The 26940-nt window shown below is 39.7% G+C and overlaps 1 protein-coding gene across 1 annotated transcript in view; it reads left to right on the forward strand.

Moving 5' to 3' along the window:
* The window catches only part of LOC126184273 (solute carrier family 41 member 1-like), a 180135-nt gene that overhangs the window by 43907 nt on the left and 109288 nt on the right, over positions 1-26940 (forward strand). The window contains exon 3 of the mRNA XM_049926646.1: positions 24619-24763. Coding sequence (XP_049782603.1) covers positions 24619-24763 — 145 coding nt within the window. The remainder of the gene's footprint in view (positions 1-24618; positions 24764-26940) is intronic.

The raw sequence follows: 26940 nt of genomic DNA on the forward strand, positions 1-26940 counted from the left end.
CGAGGGGACACTGAATAGTGCACGGTACATCCAAACCGTCATCGAACCCATCGTTCTACCATTCCTAGACCGGCAAGGGAACTTGCTGTTCCAACAGGACAATGCACGTCCGCATGTATCCCGTGCCACCCAACGTGCTCTAGAAGGTGTAAGTCAACTACCCTGGTCAGCAAGATCTCCGGATCTGTCCCCCATTGAGCATGTTTGGGACTGGATGAAGCGTCGTCTCACGCAGTCTGCACGTCCAGCACGAACGCTGGTCCAACTGAGGCGCCAGGTGGAAATGGCATGGCAAGCCGTTCCACAGGACTACATCCAGCATCTCTACGATCGTCTCCATGGGAGAATAGCAGCCTGCATTGCTGCGAAAGGTGGATATACACTGTACTAGTGCCGACATTGTGCATGCTCTGTTGCCTGTGTCTATGTGCCTGTGGTTCTGTCAGTGTGATCATGTGATGTATCTGACCCCAGGAATGTGTCAATAAAGTTTCCCCTTCCTGGGACAATGAATTCACGGTGTTCTTATTTCAATTTCCAGGAGTGTATTTTCTGTAATTTACAGTTATGATTGTCCATCTTGCCCTATGTGAATGGGAGTCCCAGAGTACTCTGGCATTCTTAGGATAAAATTAGAGATTCAAAGATCTCGTCGCATTGTCTTTGACCAACCCTCCCTGCAACACTGTCACTGATTTTGTAGGGTTGGCAGAAGAGCCAACACCATGTTACTAGATGAGGCCGAAATGCACGCGTTTTAGCTCACGCAGGCTGGCGTGAGGAGGGAAGAACTATACTAACGTGAGGCCTGGAACATGACAAGGAATTAAAATTCAGAAAGCGGACGTAATTAGTTTGATACTTAACTTTGATCCACTAATGATGAACGTCGCTCTTGACGGTACATGAGTCACAATATTATCTGTTCAGAAGACATAGTAACTGCATATGGCGCCTTGCTAGGTCGTAGCAAATGACGTAGCTGAAGGCTGGCGTCTCTGCAAATGAGAGCGTATGTAGTCTGTGAACCATCGCTAGCAAAGTCGGCTGTACAACAGGGACGAGTGCTAGGGAGTCTCTCTAGACTAGACCTGCCGTGTGGCGGCGCTCGGTCTGCAATCACTGTTAGTGGCGATAAGCGGGTCTGGCGTATACTAACGGACCGCGGCCGATTTAAAGGCTACCACCCAGCAAGTGTGGTGTCTGGCGGTGACACCACAGATTTAATTTGCAGCTGTCCAGAAGTAGACCATTGCATTTGACATCTTGTGAAGTAACAGGTACCAAGAAGGTATTGGTAAGAGAGAGATTATCATGGAACATAAACACATGCACTCTAATGCCAGACATAAATGTCCAACATCTGACACACATCCACCCAGCAAGTTTTCTATTTCACTCACAACAGTGACAAACTCTAAGAAGGTAAAGCTGCATCCTTAAAACATAGTCTTTGTGAGACATGCACAATATGCCTTTCCAGAGGTTTATAGCGCCCACTGTTCACGCCCAGTCACAGTTCAGAAACTATACTATGCTTGCATCAGTCCTATGATCATTAGTAATGAAGAATGCCTCTTACATGGAAACAGAGTAACGTGTAGCCGGGGTGTTTGACATATAAATTACATTTCATGTTGCCACCAACTCCATAAACAGGACATCTGACATCTGTCAAGCTGATGTATACATGGGGATTGCATTACCTCACAATCACCTCTCACTAACTTATCACCGCAGTTATGAAACTTGAGACTCGATTTTATGCCCCTAGGTCTTTGTTCGTCTAGAGGAGGGTGCTGAAACTGGATGGACATGTTTCATCATCATCACACATGAGTAGGAAGTCCTCTGATGACTATGGTATGGAGGGGTTTTGATCACATGTAGATAGTCTTCTAAGTCACACACAGAACACCTACTGAACATAGGTTATGCCACACAACTGACACCCGACAGAACAACCGGGAAAAAATGATTAAATGACCTGCAGCAACATCTCTCGAGAAGGCATCATCAATCTACAATTAAATCATAACTCATTACAACTTCATTTCAGCCCATCACTCCATTCACTTTCTGTCATCCTTTAAGGGTAAAACAAGTCAGTTTGGAGGCAGATGGTTCTCTTTCTTCCACGAATGCATCAAAGACAGCAGACAACTTGCATGTATCACTATAACTTCAATAGACATACAGTAGAATGTTGCAATACAATAATTGTTTATTAGCTGACACCGCAAGGTTCTGTTTGGCGTAGAGTACAGAGAAGTACATTGCAAAAACATCTGATCAGTCCTGCACAGGGTCAAATACGCGATCCAGTCTGTCATTATATATTGCAGTTCCACAGCTGGTAATACAGCGCTCTTTATCTAAGGACACATAGCATCACATCACTCGCTGGCTAGCTACATGTGTCGGCTGCCGGGCCGCACTACACTAGCTATAGCTCACATTAATCCTCTCCTAACAAAAGTAAACTTCCTGTCACTTGGCAATATCTATCTCATTACGTGAAGACATGTTGTGCTCCTCCATGACACATAAACAGACAGAAAACAGAACAAATGCACGGAAACTGTAGAAAATGTGCTTGGATACGTTCAAGTACAGTGCATAACTATACCGTCCGACTCAAAAAAATATTGCATTTATGCTGGATGTTGACGACTGGACTACTACATTTACAAACAATTTTAGATTACTTGGCGAGAAGTGATGTGACGATAGCGTCGGCAGAAGTGACATAAAATTACGAAAATTGACAGAAGCGACGTATAAACTGATGGAAAAATACACAGAAAAGCGGGAGCTCTGGTATGTCTTCTGCTTGGTGCATAACAGTTATTGTACGTGGGAACGAATATGTAGGAGCGAGAAGAAAAATATGAGAAAAAGTTGACATGGAAGCACCAGTAACTATGGAAACAGTCATTTTTATGGCGCCAGCGACAAGACGGCTGGAACACAATGTTTAACGTGCTTGACCACAAATTGTAGAATAACAAATTTATATTAAATGAAACAACAAGTTTCATTGTTTATTTATCTCCACGATGCGTTTCAAAGGTTTAAACCTCCATCATCAGGTGGATTTACATTTGTTAGTATGACATTTGTGTGAGTGTTGTGTTACGATTTTTTGGAGGAACTTGTGGCACTGTCTCCAGTGGTCACAGGTTTCTTTCACTGTTGTAACACATCACGTGTGGTGCAGTTCTTCTTGTTATGCCCGTGCTTGCTACGAATTTCTCATCCCAGTAAACTTGTTGTTTCATTTAATGTCAATAACAGTCACAGTAAAGCCTAACGTAAAATGTTCGCATTTAAAGTTAAAAACAAATTTTTGTACATGTCAGATCACAAGCCAAGGTGTGATCCCAAAGTCGGTCACTTTATAGACTTTTAGAAAGTGTCCTTGGCTAAAGAACATTGCATTACCAGCAGTGGGAATGCGATATACAATCACAGACTGGATCGCGTGTTTGACCCTGTGCAGGACTGATCTGATATTTTAAACCCTAACAAAGAGTATTTACAACGATCTTCTCTGTACTCTACGCCAGACAGAATCTTGCGGTGTCAGCTAACAAACAGTTATTGTATGGCAACATTCTACTTTGTCTATTGAAGTAATAGTGATACATGCGAGTTGACTGCTACCTTTGATGCATTCCTGGAAGAAAGAGAACCATCTGCCCCTAAATTGACTTGTATCTGTCTTAAAGAATTACAGAAAGTGAATGGAGTGATTGGTTGAAATGGAGTTGTAATGAGATATGATTTAATTGTAGACTGATGATGCCTTCTAGAGAGATGTTACTGAAGGTCATTTAACCATTTTTTTCGGTTGTTCTGTCAGGGTTTATCAGTTGTGGAGTTACCTGCGTTTGATGTGTCTTCTGTGTGTGACTTAAAGGACTATCTACATGGCATCATTAACAGCAAACCTCTGCATACCATAGTCATCAGAGGACTTCCTACTACTCATGTGTGATGACGAAACATGACCATCCTATTTCAGCACCCTCCTCTGGACGAACGAAGATTTATGCAACGTACTCCAGTCCCCTGCTGCATCTTGGGGAATAAAATCGAGTCTTTAATTTTGTAACTATGGCGTTTCAAAGTTAGTGAGAGGTGTTTGTGAGGTACTGCAATCCCCATGTATACATCTACTTGACAGATGTTCTGTTTATGGACTCAGTGGCAGCATGAAATGTTATTTCACGTGTCAAACACCCCTGCTACACTTTAGTCTGTTTCCTTGTAAGAGGCATTCTCAGTTACTAATGATCATGTTATTTAGGACTAATGCAAGCATAGTATAACTTATGTGCTGTGACCGGATATGAACAGTGGGCACTATACACTTCTAGAAAGCTATATTACGCATGTCACACAAAGACTCTATTTTAAACAAGTAGTCTTATCTTTGTCATCATAGCGAGTGGACTAGAAAACTTGCAGAGTGGCTGTATGGCAGATATTGGACGTTTATGCCCAAGATCAGAGTGCATGTGCTAATGTTCTATGATAAATTCTCTCTTACCAATTCCTTCTTGGTACTGACGCCAGACACTAGCACAATACTTTAGAACTGATAGCGCAGTTCATTTACATAAAATGTTTCAAACCCCTTCCATCTGGAGCTCCATAATACATACAACAAGACTTTTTCTTCTCTTCAACCTTCCTTTATATCATCACAAGACTTTCGTATCTACTATACACCAATAAGGAGTGCTAACTTCCTCAACATGCGTGGAACTGAAGAGATTTTGTGCACTTGGATGCATGCCGTGAGTAAGATTGGTGCACAACAGCAGTTTACAGATTAAATCGGTGACAGTGTTGCAGGGACAGTTGGTCAAAGACAAAGCGAGGATATCTCTGCATACTCTGTGACTCCCATCCACATAGGGCAAGACGGACAATCGTAACCATATATATGTTCAAGAATTAACAATGAATGGATGTACTGCACAGTCATCAATCTACATTCACAATGGTACTCGCAAAGTGGTGAAGGAGGGTTTAGGAATGCTACTGAAACTGGGAAGTATGCTGCCGTGTCATTGGTTGGCATTGAAATTACAGAGGAGAAACTGGTAAAATTGCTAAAATTGATCGCACTATAGACTTATTACAGTACATTGACAGAGTCTTTACCATTTCCTCTGTCATAATGATTGACTGACATCACTTGTTTGAGATGGAGAAAGACTCTTGTTGGAGGGGCAACACCTTCTGGGGATGGCTAACACCAAAACAGTAATCACGTACATAACCGCAATTTGAGGAATCAGTCGAAACAGAACACCAAGCCATCTGCTACGCTGTCACTGAGTTTAAATGTAGAGGTCATGAATCACCTTCGGACAGCTCTTTGGAAATGTGCCAAAATATCACAAAAGCCTTCCAGTTTCAATATGTTGTGATTGTTTTTTATTTCAATCATCATCCTTTGTGTTCTAGGAGCAGCAGCATAGTTTACACTGTTTGATGTCCAGTTTTCTGTGAGAGCCATTGCATCAAAATATGTTAATCGCAGTTTAGAAACTGACACAGACCTCGAAGTCATGCTGAAAAAAAAAGTATATGGTGGCATATAAAGCTGTAGTCATGCACTTCTTGGATGTTTTAAAGCAGAAAAAACGATGTATCAAACAACAAACCCTCTCTTGCGACTGATACTCTGTGGGATATGGTCCTCCTACAGCACAGGCAATGAAACTTTACAGTGGTTTGTGTAGGTGACATGCATCACTGGTCACCTTCTCCAGTAAATCAATACCTGTACATTTTAACTATATATGTAGGTAGTATCTGTTCCCGAAAGAACAGATACCATTGATGACCGTGCAGCTTCTCTAGAATGAAATGATAATTAAATCAACACCCTAGCTGCAAACAGGCATTGATATACATCATTGGGGACATGTTGAAAATGTGTGCCCCGACCGGGACTCGAACCCTAGATCTCCTGCTTACATGGCAGACGCTCTATCTGAGGCACCGAGGGCACAGAGGATAATGCGCCTGCAGGGACTTATCCCTTGCACGCTCCCCGTGAGACCCACATTCCTAACATGTCCACACCTCTACATTCGTAGTGTGACTAATAGATGTTTGCCCATCACACTCATTACTCGTGGCAGATTAATCTACAAAGTCCCGTACGAGTTGGGGCATAGCGTGTGCGTTCGCACAAGGTCAATAGCTGGGTAGCCATATTTTAACTATATATGAAGGTGGTATCGGTTCCCGAAATACCAGATCAATGGTATCTGTTCTGAAATACCAGATCAGTGGTATCTGTTCTTTTAGGAACAAATACTACCTTCATATATAGTTAAAATATGGATACCCGGCCATTGACCTTCTTGTGCGAACGCACATGCTATGCCCCAACTCGTACGGGACTTGGTAGAATAAACTGCCACGAGTAATGAGTGTGATGGGCAAACATCTTTTAGGCGCACTACGAATTTAGTGGTTTGTACATGTTGGAAATGTGGGTCTCATGGGGAGCGTGCAAGGGATAAGTCCCTGCAGGAGCACTATTCTCTGTGCCCTCGATGCCTCAATGGATAGAGCGTCTGCCATGAAATCAGGAGGTATCGGGTTCGAGTCCCGATCCGGTCACAAATTTTCAAAATGTCCCCAATGATGTATATCAACGCCTGTTTGCAGCTAGGGTGTCGATTTAAGTATCATTTCGCCTGTATATTTAATACGGTCGCCACATACGCTCAGCACCAGCACACTGACAGTATTTTAGATATTTGTATATAGGAAGGCAGGGACACGGTAAAAATCTTATCGAGTTCTCTGTTGGATGATGTTAGCAGAGTTTTATAGTTTTTAGTTGTTTTCTCTTTTGGATGGTTGAAACGCAGGATGATAGGGAGGATGTATGGGTCAACAGACATGAATGCTGCCTGAGGTACGCAGATCTCCTTTGGATTGCAGTATCCGTATTTAGTTTCGAGACATATCGTAATGCAGTAGGGAAAACCTCATCCTTTGCCCAGTTCCTGTAACTGTAGGTACTCTCTTTTCTGCTATCTTGTGTTGCAGGAGAAAGCTACGCTGAGCCATCAAGTTTTTGCCCTAGTTCGAAAACATCGTAGACCTGTCGCTGTGTTCTTGTATCCAGAGTCTGTAGACAACTGCACAAAGCATGGCAGCAAGCAAGCAAGCTGGTCGGGGCCAGGAACAGTAACACTTTTGTGTCGAGGAGAACCAGACCAGCTTTTGTACACAAGTTCGGAGAGTGGCTGCAGTCCACTGAGAACTACTCTAATGGCGCATCAGGGCAGCATGTGTGAGGGCAGTTGACTTGTGACTTTTGGCCATGGAGGATGACCGACCGACATCGCAGAAAGTATTTAGTGCTGCGAAGACCATATAAGGTGCGTGTGCTTATGTCTTTTTTTTTATTTTTCGCCGGCCGAAGTGGCCGTACGGTTCTAGGCTCTGCAGTCTGGAACCGCGAGACCGCTACGGTCGCAGGTTCGAATCCTGCCTCGGGCATGGATGTGTGTGATGTCCTTAGGTTAGGTAGGTTTAACTAGTTCTAAGTTCTAGGGGACTAATGACCTCAGAAGTTGAGTCCCATAGTGCTTAGAGCCATTTGAACCATTTTTATTTTATTTTTCTATCTTCACGGAATATTTACGAGTGTCTGGTGGCCAATAGCTATATGCAGGGTGCAGAAGTGATGATTTTATATGGTGCAGGATACGAACTGTGTTTACAACATCGATATGGTATGTGACGATATATCCTGGTTGGGCGATAGTTTCCGTATTTTATGATCTGTAGGCCACTTATTCAGTGTTGGACTGTCCGTGCAATATGACTGCTGTATGTTTATTTTCGATCTGTACAAAATAGTTTTGCCACTGAAGGTCTCTTAATTTTTCTGTCTGCAGTGCTCCCACAATAGCAGCAGCAGTTTGTCGGGTAAACTCAGTAAGAACCAATGAGAATGATTAATTCACAAGAAGTTCCAGGACGTCAGAGTGTCACAAGATTTCCTTTGTTTGCGGCATCGGAGCCTCTACAGACTGGTTCGAACAAGACATGGCAAGGTATCTACGGAAAGTTCTGTGACATCTGACAGTCACGTGGTGGCTTCTTTATTCGAGTGTTCAGAGACAAATCCAAGCAGACCATACTTCTCTGGTTTAGTCAAGTTGGATGCTGTCCCTCAGCCATCATTGTGGCTTTAGAGCATCTCCAGATCAACAGCTGTAGGACATCGAAAATTCACCGAAAATTCCAGCAATTTTTCTCATCGATAGGACAGTGCTTCGAATTCTCTTTGTGTAATTGTTCTGGTTTTCCTGTCTGTGCTTAGACAGCAGTGAGTGCTTTGAAAAGTAAGGCAAATAATGTCCCTGACTCCAGCAGCAGCAAATATAAAATAAGCGCTCTCACTGTTTCAGAAAAGTGATGAACCCCACACCAGCTGTAGGCCACAGAAATTTTTCTATTTCTGGAAGTGCCTTCAGACAAGCAGATAAAACTCGAAAAGTTGTGAGCTTCGAGTTTAGAGTTACAGAGCTATTTATTTAGACTTCCAAATATCATCATTTTGGGGTGTAAAATCAGATACTGCAGCTGATATCGGTTTCGGGATCTGTTTACCGTAAAAGCGCGTGTAGAGTCTCAGGGGTGGTTTCACAAGTATGCCACGATCTTTTTGGAATCAGTATTCAAGGGCGGCAGTATACACCGCAAAACTGAGGTGAATGACTGTGCAGCGATCTTTTTGAAGGTGCATTTAGAGACATATTCAATTGGATTTAGTAACTCCTGAAGTAGCTTGTGCTCAGAGACAAGGGTATTTCGCACAAAAGCACGCGACGTGTCTCAGGGGCTGTTTCAGAAGTGTGCTGCAATCTTTTTCTTTTAGAGTCTGTGTCTTCCCAATGAGGGACGGTTAGGCGACGGTAGGTGGTAGGGGAGGGGAATGGAGTTATGTTAGTGGAGGTAGCCCAATTGACCTATTTTCCCGCCAAAATTTGAACTTCCCGCCTTGATGTCACTTTAGAGTCAAGTGTGGTGGTGCTGATATTCCTCCAAATAAAACATGTAATTACATCGTAAATTGTTTAAATATTCGTGCATCATCTACAAAGCCCTCTCTCTCTCTCTCTCTCTCTCCCTCTCTCTCTCTCTCTCTCTCTCTCTCTAACACACACGCACACACACTCACTCTCTCTCTCTCTCTCTCTCTCTCTCTCTCTCTCTTTGTGCTGTGGTATACCTAGTTCCTGTAACATCTTCTAGGTATACAGGGTGTTACAAATAGGTACGGCCAAACTTTCAGGAAACATTCCTCACACACAAATAAAGAAAAGATGTTATGTGGACATGTGTCCAGTAACGCTTAATTTCCATCTTAGAGCTCATTTTAGTTTCGTCAGTATGTACTGTACTTCCTCGATTCACCGCCAGTTGGCCCAATTGAACGAAGGTAATGTTGACTTCGGTGCTTGTGTTGACATCGACTCATTGCTCTACAGTACTAGCATCAAGCACATCAGTACGTAGCATCAACGGGTTAGTGTTCATCATGAACGTGGTTTTGCAGTCAGTGCAATGTTTACAAATGCGGAGTTGGCAGATGCCCATTTGATGTATGGATTAGCACGGGGCAATAGCCGTGGCGCGGTACGTTTGTATCGAGACAGATTTCCAGAACGAAGGTGTCCCGACAGGAAGACGTTCGAAGCAATTGATCGGCGTCTTAGGGAGCACGGAACATTCAAGCCTATGATTCGCGACTGGGGAAGACCTAGAACGACGAGGACACCTGCAAAGGACGAGGCAATTCTTCGTGCGGTTGACGATAACCCTAATGTCAGCGTCAGAGAAGTTGCTGCTGTACAAGGTAACGTTGACCACGTCACTGTATGGAGAGTGCTACGGGAGAACCAGTTGTTTCCGTGCCATGTACAGCGTGTGCAGGCACTATCAGCAGCTGATTGGCCTCCACGGGTACCCTTCTGCGAATGGTTCATCTAACAATGTGTCAATCCTCATTTCAGTGCAAATGTTCTCTTTACGGATGAGGCTTCATTACAACGTGATCAGATTGTAAAATTTCACGATCAACATGTGTGGGGTGACGAGAATCCACACGCAATTGTGCAATCACGTCATCAACACAGATTTTCTGTGAACGTTTGGGCAGGCATTGTTGGTGATGTCTTGATTGGGCCCCATGTTCTTCCACCTACGCTCAATGGAGCACGTTATCATGATTTCATACGGGATACTCCACCTGTGCTGCTAGAACATGTGCCTTTACAAGTATGACACAACATGTTGTTCATGCACGATGGAGCTCCTGCACATTTCAGTCGAAGTGTTCGTACGCTTCTCAACAACAGATTCGGTGACCGATGGATTGGTAGAGGCGGACCAATTCCATGGCCTCCACGCTCTCCTGACGTCAACCCTCTTGACTTTCATTTATGGGGCCATTTGAAGGCTCTTGTCTACGCAACCCCGGTACCAAATGTAGAGACTCTTCGTGCTCGTATTGTGGACGGCTGTGATACAATACGCCATTCTCCAGGGCTGCATCAGCGCATCAGGGATTCCATGCTACTGAGGGTGGATGTATGTATCCTCGCTACCGGAGGACATTTTGAACATTTCCTGTAACAAAGTGTGTGAAGTCACGCTGGTACGTTCTGTTGCTGTGTGTTCCCATTCCATGATTAATGTGATTTGAAGAGAAGTAATAAAATGAGCTCTAACATGGAAAGTAAGCGTTTCCGGGCACATGTCCACTTAACATATTTTCTTTCTTTGTGTGTGAGGAATGTTTCCTGAAAGTTTGGCCGTACCTTTTTGTAACACCCTGTATATTTGACAATACTCCGCTCATTGCCTAAACACCAGCAGTTTGTGTTGAACGACAAAGGGTATCCATGTGCCGGGCTTGGGAAGGAGGAAGGCTGCAGGTATTTCCTGCTTAGTACACCTGACTGCCCCTGCGACTACCCATCCCAGCAAGTGGGCTCTCTTCCAGTGGATGCGAAGGCTCTGGGGTGAACGTTTTGCCTCTGGTGCTTGAGAAAACTGACTGTACTTTTATATAATGATCTACAGTTACATTACACGCATTTCTCAGCATGAGTTGTGAAGTGTAACTTACCCCCACCCTGCTGCATCTTTATTATTTGATGAAATGTATTCGCCTTCTTCATAAATTCACCAAATATCAGTGGTTTCCAAACATTGTACAGGTGACTATTGACACAGTCCTCAGCTGCATGATTACTACTAATATCCTTGTTAAACTCCTCCTTCTCCAGCACAGACATCTCATCCATTGTATACATAGTAAACACAGTAAACAATTACGTCCATCCTGCCAGACCACCAGCTAGACACAGACTGAGTCCTTTTCTCGCCATTTTCCCTAGACAGTCATCTTGGACTACATCATAGGAGAAGAGAGGAGGAGGGCCGACAGTACCCTGTGCTGGTGGTGTTGTGAACTAAGTTAGCTGGACTCCATACCTCAAGGTGAACACACTGGATGGAGCTACTGCCCATCAGTCTATTCAGCTGCCCCGCACAGACTCAGTCCTTCACCCTCCAGTTTACAGATGGGGATGGGAGGGTAGAGGAGAGGGGCTTGTTTAAATAAACAATGCTCACAAAATAAAGATTTACGTCCATCCTATCTGGCAGCCCAGCGCAGACTGAGTGCTTTTCCCACCAATTTCCAAATGAGGGAGGGTTAGGGTAGCAGAGACGGTAGGTAGGAGGGGTGGGAGGTGGAGTTATGTTAGTGGAGGTAGCGAAATTGACCTATTTTTCTGCCAAAATTTGAACTTCCCGCCATGATGTCACTGCGATGTTGCCTAAGCTATTTCCGCCATCCTGGATCCACCATCAAACTTGGAGTGGAGAGCCTGTGACCATCGTATGTCGGCTGGGGCAAGGCAGCACACACACGGCTGAGATAAGTAATATTATTGACTTGGTACATTTGGACTGTGTATTTGTAAAAAAATTTATGGGATCTTGCCGCTGTAGGTATTGATTTTAGCCTTTGACTATACCTATTTAGGCAAGCTGTTTTATATTTGTTCTGAAGAAGGCGTGGTTACCCACGCTGAAACCTAGGTAAACACCAGGTAATTTGTGCAATCGAGGCGGATTTTTCATAATTATTTCGAAATTGTATTTCTTTGTTGCCAGATTCTTAATGTCAAAAATGACACTGAAGACACCACAGCAGTAACTGAGCTGCTGAAACCTTACCTTCAAAGACTTGATATTGGTGTCTGCTGCATCAGAGAAGATGTTTACCCTTAAACATTTCTCTTACCCTGGAAGGGGTTCATCCTTACTTTCATAAGAAAACTACATTTTAATAGTTGCATATCTCAATTCTGTTAACTCAGCAACATTTCCTAAACATGCACCCAATTCCTTTGCTTTCTCTTAGCTTTTTCTAAACCATTGTCTATGTATTCTTCAGTAACACTAAATATTGTTTTTATTCATTGTATTGTAGTGTTTAATTGCATACCTTCTTGCTGAACTGCTTTATTGGCTCTCTTGACATGACAAAGAACATTATGCAATATCACAATGTTAATGCAAGCCTTGTATCATTAAGCCCAGATCTTACAACCTGAACACTTTCAATCCTGGCCTCCCATCTGGTATCACACAGTGGTTTCAGAGTCATGTTCATCTGATTCTTGAGTGCTTCCCAGCACTTCACAGAGGCAGGAAATAATGTGAAAAATCTTTGAACTGCACCAAAAAAAGTAGCGCAATTATAGATGAATTAACTGCATCATCAACAACCATGTTCAAGCTATGAGTACATCAAGGGATATAATGAGCCCTTGGATTTTCTTCAGTGATATGAGGTTAAGCGTCACTCTTCTTGCCCTTCATGTTGCTCCCATTGTTAAGATTGTTCCCTACAGTCTACAAGCAGTATGGCAAGGTTATGTAGTATCTGATGTAACAATCCTGTAAGAACTTTTCCAGTAGTGTCATTCATTTCAGAAAAGAAAGAGAGAAACAAAAAAATTCTTCAATTGCAACAATTGGAAAACAGATCTACCACTCTTAAAACCATGCTTAAGTGTTCCTTGTGACTTAAATATGGTGTGAAGTCCACTATTATTGAATAATATTTGTTTTTGAGTATGGTATCCTTCATGATAGATGAAATCTCATCAGAAATTATGGTAATGATTTCATTTTGCATGTCATTCTTTAAGTAAGTAACCAACCTACCAGGTTTAGCTATATGATTAACATGATCATTTAATACAGGATCACACTTGGCCATTAATTCTAATTGCCCTAAAAAGTTTCTGTTACCTGGATTTACCAGTATTTTATGGTCACTTCTTAATAAAAGATTTATTTTGGCAAGGAAGCATACTATGGAAAATATCCTTAAGAGAACCAAACTCCACCTTTTTTCCTCCTGACAATTTGATCTTGAGTTGCCTGATCAATTAATTTTGAGTTTTTATTCTCTGCAAAATTTCTTTCCACTTGCACGTTTCAGTAACATGATTGCAGGACAGATCATGCTTACAGAGAACTTATCACAAGTTTTGCCAGTCTCTTAAAACATTTCTTGTGATAACGCCACAACTAGAATTGGACAACTTCAACAAAAGTAATACACAGCATCTATTGTGTGACAATATACAGGCCACTTCTGCTTAACTTTGTCACATTTGAAAGAGGGTGGAAGCAATCAAAAATAGTAAAATGCCTTCTTGTCTCATCATCCACAGGAGATGTGACCTGTTCTTCATTAATGTCTTGCAGATCTTGCTTAATTGCTCTTATCCTAAAATTATCATTTATAATCTCTGGCCAGGTTCCTGGATTGATAAGATCATCAACAACTTGAAAGTCATTAATTTTCTTGGATGATTTTCGTTTTTCTTGGAGATCTTGGCTTGCTCTGGTTTCTTCCACAGTAACATTATTATTAGCTATTTCTTCAGCATTATCAACTGATGAAGCTCTAGTAACACTTCATTCTTTCACATTCACTGAAACACTGTCAATTCAACTTAAAAATTTATTCCATGAACTCTTTTGCCACAATGCTCTTTTAGGATGACAAACCCATTTCCTTATTTTGGGACCTTGACAAGTATTTGCCTTCCATTCTACACGCTAGCATAAAACAAATTATAGGCTCCAGTAGCACCAGACACAGAGACAGTGCATTAGGGTGCCAACTACACTCATGCTCATAAATTAAGGATAACTGCAGAATGTGGTGCCACACAACACAGCACTACACAAAAATGGCACTAATAGCCTAGGCACATAGGGAACACACACGACACAGATCTGTAAGTCCACAGTATTGGTGATAAGTTGAGAAAACCATCCCAAAACACTTGTGCTACAAAACGCCACTGTTTCCTGCGCCTGTACCCCAACATCAGTATGGTATATCATCACCACGCACACGTACACAGGCCGCACAAAGGGTTGGCATACTCTGGATCAGGTGGTTGAACAGCTGTTGGGGTATAGCCTCCCATTCTTGCACCAGTACATGTTGGACCTCCTGAAGTGTCCTAGGGGTTTGAAGATGTGCAGCTATACGTTGACTGAGAGCATCCAAGATATGCTTGATGGGATTTAGGTCTGGAAAACAGGCAGGCCACTCCATTCGCCTGATATCTTCAGTTTCAAGGTACTCCTTCACGATGGCAGCTCAGTGGGGCCGTGCATTATCATCCATCAGGAGGAAGGTGGGACCCACTGCACCCCTGAAAAGGTGGACATACTGGTGCAAAATGACGTCATGATACACGTCACCTGTTACAATTTCTCTGTCAAAGACATCCAGGGGTGTACGCACACCAGTCATAATCCAACCCCACACTATCAAACCACAACCTCCATACAGGTCCCTTTCAAGGACATTAAGGGGTTGGTATCTGGTTCCTGGTTCACGCCAGATGAAAACCCGGCGAGAATCACTGTTCAGACTATACCTGGACTCAACCGTGAACATAACCTGGGACCACTGTTCCAATGACCATATGCAGTGTTCTTGACACCAGGCTCTATGGGCTCTCCTGCAACCAGACGACAGTGGAATGCACATTGCAGTTCTCTGGGTGAATAAACCATGTCTGTTCAGTCATCTGTAGACTGTGTGTCTGGAGACAATTGTTCCAGTGGCTGCGGTAAGGTCCTGAACAAGACTACCTTCAGTTGCTATATGTGGGCACTGATGGTGAGAAATCAGTCTTCTTGTGGTGTTGTACACTGTGGACGTCCTGTATTGTAGCACCTGGACACGTTTCCTGTCTGCTGGAAGCATTGCCATAATCTTGAGGTCACACTTCGTGGCACATGGAGGGCCCATGGTATGACCTGCTGTGTTTGATCGGCATCCAGTCAGCCTAGTATTCAGCCTCTCATAACGTCATCAATATGTGTTCTTTGAGCCATTTTCAACACAGTCGCCATTAGCACATCTGAAAACATCTGCACACATACTTGCTGCACTGTACTCTAACTTGCACCAACACACTTCTGCGTATGTGGACTGCTGCCAGCGCCCCTGTGCGACGACCACAGGTCAAATGCACCGCATGGTCATACCCCGAGGTGGTTTAAACCCACTAACTGCCCACCAGAGCATTGTTTCACCTTGTATCAGCATTATCCTTACTTTATGAGCATTAGTGTGCAATTTAGAGATGATAGCACAGATGACATAGGGTGGAGTATGGAGAGCTTAGAATAGGAAGATAAAGTTAAAATTGGGATGAGTAACTGAATAAAATAAAACAAATAATAAATTGAGAAAAGGGAAAAGAAATAAAAAAGGAAAAATATGTCACACTGGAAAACACAAATAAATGAAAGAGGGGAATACTTATGTGGGTGAAGAATAAACAACTACATAAACAAAAATTAGATAAGATCAAATTCCAACATCAATCTAGGAAGGAAGGAGGGTGACATCAGACTTTTGGAGATTAAGTCCAGGCAAGTGTGTAGCAGTTTGCCTGCTTTGTTTCTCCGTTTGTTTTCCTCAGTGTCGACGCACTGGCTGAAAAAATAGGGGTGGAATTACAACACTGCCTAATTTAGATGATGTATCTGACAAATGCACATTTGCATTTCACTGTCTTTTACTTTCACTTTTCACAACCCCCCCTATACACATTTATACGGCCACTGCAGTATTGTTTAAACTTTCCATAAGTCTCATTAATAGTTAGCAGGCAAACCTGCACATACTGCTACAATGGTTTCTTGTTGAACATCAACAAGCAGTAAAAGCCTAAGGACAAAGGCCACAGTTCTTGATAATAGACAGGTACATATGGAGCAGACACTGACATTGTTTTTACACATGGTCTAATTGTTTAACACTTATTCCGGAGTTAATTTGAAGCACTGTTGTTGATAGAACCAACACAGGTTTCTCGTCTGAAACACGGCCATGAACTGACTGTCTCATGACCAAAAATTGGGCCCTTATGTATCCTCACAATAACAGGGGCAGAAACTATAGATTGTTTCAAGTTAAATTTATAGAAATTGCAATTAAATCTTAACTCATCAAATTAACTGAATACATCGAAAAATTTGTTCCTTTTCGCACTTTCTTCTACTGCAAGGTTTAGGCCGAATTATTTGTTTAAATGATGACATTAACAAATATCATTATGAAAACAATACTTTTGACAAAACTGTTAATTACTTTGGAATTAATTAAGGGCTGTCCTTGCTAACATGTTTTCGAATAGAGCCAAATAAATACTTTAAGATTACTAGCATTTTGTCTTCCAAACATTTATAATTATTACAGAATATATATTTACTTATATGTCAACAACAGAATTTAAGTTACGAAACAATGACTGATTTTGCCCTATAATGAATGATGCCAACTAGGAATCATCCAAATAAATTTGTAAATCAATTACATACACGAAACTAAGCACAAAATTAGATCTGGTGTTATATTCTTTAAAACTAAGGGCCAACCTTTCTCTTTTATGAAAATGCAGATTTTACTCATGTATGCTAATGGGAAACAGTTAAAAGTAACAAATGAATTTAAGGAGGCAGATGGCAAAACAAGAGGGGCTTCGTCACAAGTGGTAGGATGTGTGCATATATACAAAGGTCAAGTTCTCATATCTGATTTTCAGGAAAACTTGGGCTGGATGGTACTATATTAGTATTATCTTGGGTATACCACACAGAAAGCCATGCATTGATCAAATATGAGTTGTTAAACCATATGAGTAGTTTCACATGTTCCCAAACATTCAATGTTGTTCAATTTATTAATGATAAATATGTGATGACCATCACATGTTTTTGTTCCCAATTATGTTTGTAGTAAAGTGGCACAATTTCGTTCCTTAATCTCCTGGTTTTTGTGGGTAACTTGAAAATCGTATCATTTTGCTTATTTCATAAAATGTACCATTTTTGTCTTTGCCTTATTTAATTTTAGTCTGTTTAGATTAAACTATTAATGCTAGTTTTGATTATGCCACAAAAGTCATGCACTTTCACTCTTTTGTATTTCAAGTTTATATGTCTTATCTAAAGATTTCTACTGGTCCTTGCTTTTCTGTGTATTACATCCTCCATTGCCTTCATTATTTCATCTCTCAGAGCTACTGATTTGTGTTCTGTTGTATTCCATTCAAGATTTATACTGGGCCTTGCCTTTTTTCCTATTAGATTCTCTATTTCCTTCACTATTTTAACTCTCAAAGCTACTGATTCATCTTTTATTGTATTCATTTCTCCAATATCAGTCAATCATTTCCTAATGCTGCCTCTGAAACTCTCTACAACCACCAGTTATCTCAGGTTATGCTGGCCCCTTCTCTTTAACTTCCTATATCCCTGCAAGTTTTTAGTTTCTTTATCTAGCCATTTCTCTTTTCAAATTCACTAATCTATGTACCTTATTGAGTAATCTAACATTACACGCTCTTATCTATAAAATTCCAGTTTTATTGATCCTGGTAACAACATCCTTCTAAGTAATCCCCACTTAGAGGTACAAATGGTGGCTCTTTTATATCCAGAATATTTTACCAAAGAGCATGTCATAATAATCAAGATACAAGAGAGCTGCATGTCCTTAGGAAATATAATTACAGTACAGTAATTTCAACTTTCTTTCAGCTGTTCAAAGTAGCAACACAGCAAGATCATGATGGATGTTACAAAAAATCATCATCAATCAACCAGTCTGTTGCCCTTCCAACTACGGAAATGCTTCTACCCCTCCTCAGAAACCACAAGTTGGTCAGATGTCTCCACTGGTAGTACTACCCCACCTCCCCGTGCCCAGTGGGCTGCACCTTCATTATTGTTACTGCGTTACTGAGGCATACAAGCCAGCTCACTGTAGCGTTTCATTGTATCATAATCCAAAGTGTTATTATCCACAATAATTCTGTAATTAGAACTCTTCAACAGCAAAACAAGATTTAACTGCCACGTGAGGCACTTGTAGGTCATGTAAGTCATATGAGGACTAAATTTCAGCCATGTTAATGAGGATGAACAAATCATAAAAATGAGGCAAGATTTCATGTGAGTTATGTCCTATTTTAGTAATAGTCATTTCCAGGTATTTACCTACTTGCAATAAAGTTCATTTAAACATTTCTTGTGTGTATTGTACTGTATATTTAAAACTGTACCATGCATTTATAGTTGCAAAAGATGTGTTTCAATAAATTATTGCTACAGTATGGGATATTTGATTTAATGATTATATATAACAATAACTGTACCTGATACCCTCTCCAATATACAGTAAAATTTCTGAAACTGGTTATAAAATATATAAACAATATAATAAATAATAATAAATAAAATATAAAATAACTAATAAAGTGGTATCCTCAGTTCCGCTGGTACAACATAATGTATATATGTGACAGGCTATATTAGGTACTGTTTAGGAAAGAGTTTTATTTGTAATGATTTGACACTGAGGAGAACAGGAGGAAATAGGAAAATTTTATATGAATCTTATCCTTTATCAATAAATAACTACTAAAAAAAGTGACATTCTTCAAGTATTTATGATGCTCTAACGTTTTCTACAGCTGATGTGTCTGAGTTGGAATTTTCTTCTTTTTGATTATAGCTGAACGTCTCAGATGGCACTGCAGATTGTAGGAGCTGTTCATAGTACTTGGTGAAGATCTGAATGTTTTCCATGTCACCTTGTACTACATTTCCCACTTTGTTCTTAAGGCTGAGGTCTGGGGGATCATATCTACTTAGGCTAGTCATGAATGTCCTATAAAAGTTTCATGTGTTATTCTTTTGGAAGTGTTCTTCTATTTGGATTAAACATTTCTTTGCAAATCTTCTCCTGAGGTTCCTAATAATTTTAGCAGTTTTCCACCCTTACTTATTGAAAGTTTTTTAAAAATTTTCTGATGTTTTCTGATAACATCAATAACTGCACAATTCCTGACACTCTTCAGTTGCCTTTTCTCCTTCTACTGACCAATATTTGTATCTCCACTTTTTCTCCAGACAAACTGCTTCCTTCACACTGACAATCAGTGCATCTTTTAACTTCCCCATCCCTGATGGTTCTTCATCTTAATATATTTGCCAGCTCTAAGTTTCTCAGTACCAAACATCATGATATGGGTTGTGCTTTTAGTTTTCTGGATTGTTGGCAGAATTTTTACCTTAATTTTTGAAAGCAATTCATCTGAATTTAAGTTTGTGACACTACAGACTTTGACATTTTGAATTTCCTTGTAAGTACGTCTCAGTATCACTAAATGGTCAATCTACAGCTCCCCTAGTATAGAATTGGGAGATATCCACATTTGTGTTTCCATGGAAGATGTTTAAATATTGTTGATTTCTTATGAGATAAAAATTGTTACAAACTTCCACCAACTATTTGCCTTTCTGATTAGTTCTGTTATGGACTGGATAGTTCCCAATGGTGTTCCTGAATTTTCTTTCCTTTCAAAGTTGAGCATTTAGATGTCCAAAAAGTGTGATAGCGTTCTGGGTGAGAATCTTGACTAGTGTCTTCTCTACATCTTCCCAAAATTCTGCTTTCTCTTGATCTGTTCCATTAGTCTCATTTGAGGAGGTAATTGCAAGACTGTACTGTATATCTTATTTGTTCCCATTAAGGTAATGGTGGAAAGCCTACTGTTCTTCGACCTGATGTTGATGACGGCTCTCAGGATGTGTTTAATGATTATAAAACTTGTTCTGAGGTAAGGTACAGTCTTCATTACTCACTTGTATGGCTTTCCATTCAGGATTTGATATCCTTCTGGTTCAAACTCTGCTTCATATATGTATTTTTCTCGCTCTGAAGAGTAAGTTAATGTTGAAGGTAGCAAAATCTGACATTTTATTATTTTTCAATCTCATGCATATTGGTGTGAGCCCCCATAATCTGTTGACTCACTGATGTTGTCTTCGACAACTCAATAACTTGTCGACACACTGAATCAAATGATGACTGTTGTGGTTCAATTCATAAGTGTGAACAGGCTTAGAACTGAGGTAGTTAGCGAAAAATGTGCTTCAAAAAGCGAGCTGGCTGCTCTTTCATTCAATCTAGTAATCTATTTTTTATGTTCTGCAACATAACTGTGTTATGAAATGTGTTTGGAGCACATCTAGTTAAAAAGCCTAAGATTTAACTACATCTACAAAGGAAGGCACCTAAATTCCTAGGAAATCTCCAAAGAAGCCTTGGAGCACTATAGACATCAGAGTATTGTCCAAATGAGAAAGGGAGGTATCAGAAATGGGAGGGACTTATACCAGTCCAGCAAAACTCTCGCATTATACACAGAATTACAAAATTTTATGAAAAGTTATTGCAGCTTATCATTATAGAATTTTTTCCTGCTTATAGTTCTATAGACCTCATTTGCAATTAATTTTCAGAAGATCAACTTTGAATCTGCATTTGAAAAACAATGAAAACATGATGTTAATACACACTGAAGGTAAATGTAGTGCAGGGGCACTTTTTAAATCCTTTTGAAAATGCTTGTTACAGTACATGACTGCAGCATGCATGATTTCTGTCACAATCACCCAATAGGTGTGTGAAAGAAGCTCATTTACATAATCACAAATGATTGTGCAGCTCCAAGAATGTATCACATCTCTAGAAGTAAAGAGGCCATAATAATGGTCCACAAAATTCAACTTTGTTAAATTTTTGAGTACCACAATAGGTTATTTTCATGTATTTTGACCTGCTGAACATGAATCCGACATTGATTTTTCCACATGCCCACAGTTCTTATGCAAATTGTACTAGTCACTATCTAATTGTATTCAGTTTTCATGTTGCTTACAATTTTGTCTGTAAATGCATATTTATCAACACAAAGTGTATTAAATGCTAATGAAATATGTTTTCATACATACCTAAATTATTTCTTACATTTGCTGTGCCTCTAATGTGTGGTGCTATTATCGTGTAGTAGTCAGGCTTCATACTTCTTGTGCATTGCCCCTGATAGCATTGCTCCAATGTAGATATGGTCTGATGAAATCATTCCCCAAGTTTATTGGAGATTTTGCCAAGGGCACCAGCAGAAAAAAAAATCCAAGTGTGAGTGAAGAATGTGCAAGTTTAATGACAAGTTACAACCAAGATTATGGTAAGACTGTAGTAGTTTGTTGACCAACACATAACAGTGGCTCTCTTGTTTACAAAGAAATCGGAACACAGTTTTCTGAAAGAATTGCAGCAGTCCAGTTCAAGAGGGCTCAAAGCTGTGACAAAATCAGCACCATGAATAAGTTGTTTAATTTGAGGGCTGACAAACACTCCTGCTTTCACTTTGCTTCACTCAGTGCATGGAATTTGTAACATAAGCACATAAAACCAGGTCCACCTTTGTCTGTTGTAACAATGAACAACTTCAAGTCCAAGTATGATGTGAAGTGGTGGTAACAAAATCTCTTTCAAATTCACCAATGGAACATTTTTCCAATCATGTTCCATTTGTGTACAGGTAGGCCAAATCCGTCTGTTATAATGACTCTTCCAATCATGCCTATCTCATTAAAAAAAATAAAAAATAAAAAAAAAGAAACTTGAATGTTTTTTTGTATACCCAGATTGTAATCCTGTAAGTCTCCCAACTACTTTGAATTCAGCACAGATTTGTCATTTGTGGCTTTATATTAAATCAACAAAAGTCCCATAGTGCTGTATTTTTTTCCTTCAGAATAGTGGCATATGCTATGGGAACAGGATATACATTGATATTGTGAAGGAATACTGCTTTGGGGCTAGATTGGATCCACCGATTAACAGTTACTGTTCTTCTGATATATGTTTCATTCCCATATCACTATACAGATCATTCACGTCATTGCAGTAACAGAATGAGTCTACCATATTAAAGAATGGTACGAAGACAGCCTGATAATGTCAAAAGAAACAAACTCTAGTAACTTTGTCTAGTAAATCTCACTGTTACAGACACAGACTCAAAAGTTCAGCTTGTGCCTTAGAAAGATTCAGACCCCTAACAAGGTCATTCATATCATTTTGTGTCAGGAGATGTGGCATCATTTCTTGATAATTGAAATCATAGCTTGCATTCCCCACGTCTGTACTACATTTGACCTAGGTTTCAACATCCAATGGCTATGTATCTGGAGGAATGGGGACAGGTAAGGAAGAACACTTGAGGTACAGGTTGAATAGCTAACTTCATGGAGGGATACTTGGTCATCTTTTTATACTTGCCTTTCATCCCTGCTATTTTAACCATGCAGAAATAGCAATCACATACATTATTGGTTTGTTCCCTCCATATCATTGGAACAGCAAAAGGCATTGCAACTTTACCTTTTTTCTTCACCCAGCAATTAAGACAAGATAAACAGTTCACACAGACAACATGTGGTGCCCATTTTCACTCCTGATCACCTAACTTGCACCCAAAATAATGATCATACAATTTCTTCACTGTGGGTGTCAGATGTCATCTGCATGATTTGACAGTGTACTCCACACAGATGTAGCAAACGTTATTTGGGTGACTGAAAGATATCCATGACATTGTACAAACACTAACACAAATTTAGCGGTAAAACAAAATTAAACACTCAGCACAAGCCATATTTGGATTGCACTACTCACATGAATGCAGCCAAATAAAGGAAGCATTTCCTCATAACTGATAAGAACATTATGTTCAGGAGCAACAGGCAATTAGTCACATGCATTGTCACCATGCTGAAAAGATTAGTTATAAGAATACACCATGAGGGCAGCCTTCATAGGTTGCATTTCTCAAGATATCTACCTATTTGTTTTTTATAACTATTCTTATGTAATGAAGTATTTTTAAAACTAAGGATGCTACAAAAGAAAAACAAATAATATATTCAGGCTTGGGGAGGGGGAGGGGTGGTCAAATAGATAAGAAACACCCATTTACAGTCGAAAATTTTTCATTGTTGACCAGTGTATGTCATTAAGTTCAGCAACTATTCAGATTAGAGAATGCATAAGAGGTATGGTTCACATTATGATATGGATGGTTGCATATGACTGGAAGGTACATGCAGTGAGTTGATGCAATCATTTGTAATGAGCCATTTCTGCACATAAACATACAGTTGAACTCTAGTTTCAATGATTAACTCTGTTTGCTAACAAACTGTAATTTAAAATGCAAACTGTTACAACTCATTGAAAGAACCATCGACTAAAGGACCCCTTCAAGCCACTGCACCCTGCAGATTTCAGCAAAGATTTTCCATTAGTGTGTGGGTAAGATTAGCTGATGCTCATGTATTTAGGCTTCCCACACATCTGACATGTATTTCATCTGCTTTCATAATCAGTAGCACAAGATACTGGGAGAACAGATATCAAATATTCTGCTTCAAATTTAATTCCAGAATGATGGTATGTTGCTGTCTTATGAAAGACTCATTGACTGACGAAGCTGGATCATTTGGATTTTGTGATCACTAACTTCAATTTAGTTCAATTTTTCGAGTGGCTCTGGATGAAGGATTTGGCATATGATTCCCCACTTTCTCTCCAGATTCAGGGACAGATCTGCTATTATCAGTTATTGCCACTACACAAAATATCTGCAGTGGACTGGTTCTTTATGAATAAATTATCCAGACATATGGGCTAAAATGTTGTAAGGTAGAATAATTTGTTAGAAATCTGGTAGTCAACACACAGAGTTTCTCTTGTAAGTGGGTTGTGAAATAATAGAAATGTTCAAACACATTATTTTGTTACCCTGAAATAAAAGACCTATTTTGATTATAAATGTAATTCATATCTGTATTACTCTCTAACACGGCAGCAGTGTGAGCATGGAAACAATATGTTTCTCAAAATGCATTCCTATTGAAAGCATTAATTACTCAGTTTCCAACACTTGCAATACAAATTTTAATTTGAATATTTAGTAACTCTCTGTATGTGTGTGTGTTTTAAATTCTATAATATTTTTCGTGGCCACATTTATTAAATTTCATTCATGGTGAATAGCATACTAATTTATGTGACTTTTACAGTCCCAGGCTATTATTGTGGGCCTCCTGGCAGCTATATTATCAGTTTTGATGGTAGGCATTTACCATGGAAAGTTCAATATCATTCATGCTCTGCTGGTGTGTTCTTGTGGAGTCCTTACAGCATCAGTAGCAAGTCTCATCTTAGGTGAGTAAAGGAAGGAGATAACCTGATGTAAAAATTATGCTAGTTGTCAATATAGTGTTGCAGCCATTGCTAAATTTTTGTCTACTTGTCATCAGTTTACTCTTTGGAAAAATATGAATTTGCATATGTTCGCAAATTACACAAAGTTCCATTTTTCATATAACATTATTACATCAATATATGGGTCTGGTACATCATAGGGGAGATTATTGTATTTTTGATAATGTCTTTTTATTACTTTTTGTAAATGCCTCTTAAGAATATTTGCTGATAATGTCAGTCATTAGGTTTGTCAAGTCCTTGAGCATGATAAGAGAGAGCATAACACCTCATTCTGAAGGGTTAATGTTTTTACATTTAATCAATGTTTTTGGAAAGTAACGAGGCTAATTCTGATGTTAACTTTTCTGTATTTCTTTTTAAGAAATTATGATGTGCTTTTATGTTAGGCATATTCTTAGAAAATTTTATCTTTTACTTTATGTCAGAGGGAGTAATTTTATTGTATTTTTTTATTATCCCTGTACTGTGTTTTTAAAGATTTTGCTATGACTTCTGGTGGCAAAAATTGTCATGTGATTTTAAAGGTTATTTTTAAGTAAGCTTTGGTTTTTCTATAGATGAACTTAAAACTTTCAGCACAGGTCAGGAGCATGTAGGGGAACTCTGACTAATGTTTAAAAGAATAGTTGAGGTATGTACCCAGTAGAACAATTCATACTGCAAGGGAACCTGATGGTATACAGTCACTGTAAAGAAACTTCTAAAGAAACAGAGATCACTGCATAATACACATAAAACAAAGTTCATGGCAATTGATAGAGAAATGCTGAATAGAATATGTGTGGCTGTCAAGAGAACAATATGTGATGCCTTCAGTGGTTGTCATAGCAGAATATTGTCAAATGACATTTCACAAATTCCAAAGAAATTAAGTTCACATGTAAAGACTGTTAGTGGCACCAAAGTTAGTCACCAGTATCTAGCAAATGAAACAGGAACTGAAAGTGAGGGCAGATAAACAAAAGCTTAAACACTTAACTCCATTTTCAAATGTTCCTTTACAAGGGAAAACCAATGAGAATTGCCCTAATTTAATTCTTGTACCACTGAAAAGATGAATGGAATAAGTATTTGTGTCAGTGGTGTTGAGAAACAGCTGAAACCGTTAAAATTGAACAAATCTCCAGGCCCCAATGGAATCCCTGGCAGATTATGTAATGAATTTGTAGGTGAGTTAGCTCTCTTCTAACTGTAATCTATTGTAGAGCCCTTGAACAAAAAAACATGCCCAGTTCTTGGAAAAAGGCACAGGTCACCCCTGTCTACAAGAAGGGTAGTACAAGTGACCCAGTATCCTTGACATCAGTCTGTTGTAGATACTTAGAACATATTCTCAGCTCAAAACAAATGTAGTATCTTGAACAGAATGATGTGCTCAATTCCAATCAGTGTTGATTTCGAAAAACATAGATCATGTGAAAGCTAACTCATGCTGAACCTTTGGATCAAGGCAGTGTTTCTTGATCTCCAAAAAGCATTCAACTCAGCACTGTGTGAATGCTTATTGTCAAAAGTGGAATCATATGGAGTATCAAATGAAATTTGTGTCTAGATTTAGGATTTTTTGGTAGGGAGAACACAGCCTGTTATCTTAGATAGAGAGTCATCATCAGATGTAGAAGTAACTTTGAGTGTGCCCCAGGGAAGTGTGTTGGGACCCTTGCTGCTCATGTTGTATATTAGTGACCTTATAGACAATATTAATAGTAAAATTAGGCTTTTTGCAGATGATGTAGTTATCTGTAATGAAGTATTATCTGAAATAACCTGCATAAATATTCAGTCTCATCTTGATAATATTTCAACCTGGTGCATAGACTGGCATCTTGCTCTTAATTTTCAGAAATGTAAGACTTTGCACTTCACAAAATGAAAAAATGTACTATCCTATGACTATAATATCAATGAGTCACTGTTGGAATAGGCCAGCTCATACAAATACCTGGGTGTAACACTTTGTAGGGATGTGAAATGGAATGATTACATCAGTTCAGTCATGTGTAGTGCATGTGTTAGACTTTGGTTTATTGGTAGGATACTGGGAAAGTGTAATGAGCCTACAAAAGAGATTGCTTAAAAATCATACATTTGACCCATCCTAGAATATGGCATAA

The sequence above is a fragment of the Schistocerca cancellata genome, chromosome 4, assembly GCF_023864275.1.
Source record: "Schistocerca cancellata isolate TAMUIC-IGC-003103 chromosome 4, iqSchCanc2.1, whole genome shotgun sequence".
NCBI lineage: Eukaryota > Metazoa > Arthropoda > Insecta > Orthoptera > Acrididae > Schistocerca > Schistocerca cancellata.